Source organism: Galeopterus variegatus, unplaced genomic scaffold (genome assembly GCF_000696425.1).
Source record: "Galeopterus variegatus unplaced genomic scaffold, G_variegatus-3.0.2 Scaffold8910, whole genome shotgun sequence".
Taxonomy (NCBI): domain Eukaryota; kingdom Metazoa; phylum Chordata; class Mammalia; order Dermoptera; family Cynocephalidae; genus Galeopterus; species Galeopterus variegatus.
In genome coordinates, this window is record NW_007735021.1 from 73,318 (window position 1) to 74,534 (window position 1,217).

Here is a 1,217-nt window from a genome sequence, read left to right on the forward strand (position 1 = left end):
CCTCATGTAACTCAGAAAAAGTCTGGGGATGCTGCCCGAGTACTTGGAAGTCATTTGGTTCCAGCTGCTACCTCATTTCTGCTGAACGGAATATTTGGAGTAAGAGTGAGCAGAACTGTGTTGAGATGGGGGCACATTTGGTGGTGATCAACACAGAAGCAGAGCAGGTACTTTTTTTCTTTATTTTTCATTAAACTATATTTTTTAATTGTGGAAAGGAGGCTTAACATAAAATTTACTATCAACCATTTTTAAGTGTACAGTTCAGTAGTGTTTACTATATTCACATTGCTGTGCAACAGATCTCTAGAACTTTTTCATCTTGCAAAACTGAAACTCTCTGCCCATTGAATAGTTACCCATTTCCCCACCCTGAAGGCCCTGGCAATCACTCTTCTATTTTCTGTTTCTGTGAGTTTGACTACTTTAGATATCTGGTTTAAGAGGAATCATATAGCTCTTTTTTGTGACTGGCTTATTTCATTTAGCATAATGTTCTCAAGGTTCATCTGTGTTGTAGCATGTGACAGGATTTTCCTCCTTTTTAAGGTTGAGTAATCTTCTATCATATGTATATCTCAAATTTTCTTTTTTTGTTTGATTTCTTTTCCCCCCCAGCTTTATTGAGGTATGATTGGCAGATAAAAATTGTATATATTTAAGGTGTGCAATGTGATGATTTGTTATACATTATATATTGAAAATGATTACCACAGTCAAGGAAATCAGCATATCCATTGCCTCATATGGTTACTCCCTTTTTTTTGGTAGTAAGAACACTTAAGATACCACATTTCCTTCCATTTGTTTGTCTATTTTCACTTAAGTTGCTTCTACTTCATGGCTACCGTGAATAATACAGCAATGAATATGGGGTTGCAAATATCTCTCTGAGATCCTGCTTTCAGTTCTTTTGGGTATAAACCCACAAATGAAATTGCTGGGTCATATGGTAATTTATTTTTAGTTTTTTGAGGAACCTCCATACTGTTTTCCACATTGGATGCACCTTTTATATTGTCACCAAGAGTGCACTAGGGTTTCATCTCTCCATATTCTTGCTGCATTGTTCTTTTCTGTTATTTATTTATCTATCTATCTATCATCTACCTATCTGTCTATCTATCTATCATCTATCATCTGTCTATCNGCTTCTTTGTTTTTTTGTGAGATGTTGGAAATTTTTCTTTTTTGATATTTGGCGAGAGTATGGTGAA

The 1,217-nt window shown here is 35.3% G+C and overlaps 1 protein-coding gene across 1 annotated transcript in view; it reads left to right on the forward strand.

Moving 5' to 3' along the window:
- Positions 1-167, forward strand: part of LOC103608839 (C-type lectin domain family 6 member A-like) — a gene marked incomplete at its 3' end in the record, with an annotated part of 9,974 nt that extends 9,807 nt beyond the window's left edge. The window contains exon 3 of the mRNA XM_008593230.1: positions 16-167. Within this exon, the coding sequence (XP_008591452.1) occupies positions 16-167 (152 nt within the window). The remainder of the gene's footprint in view (positions 1-15) is intronic.
- Between the last annotated feature and the right edge of the window lie 1,050 nt (positions 168-1,217).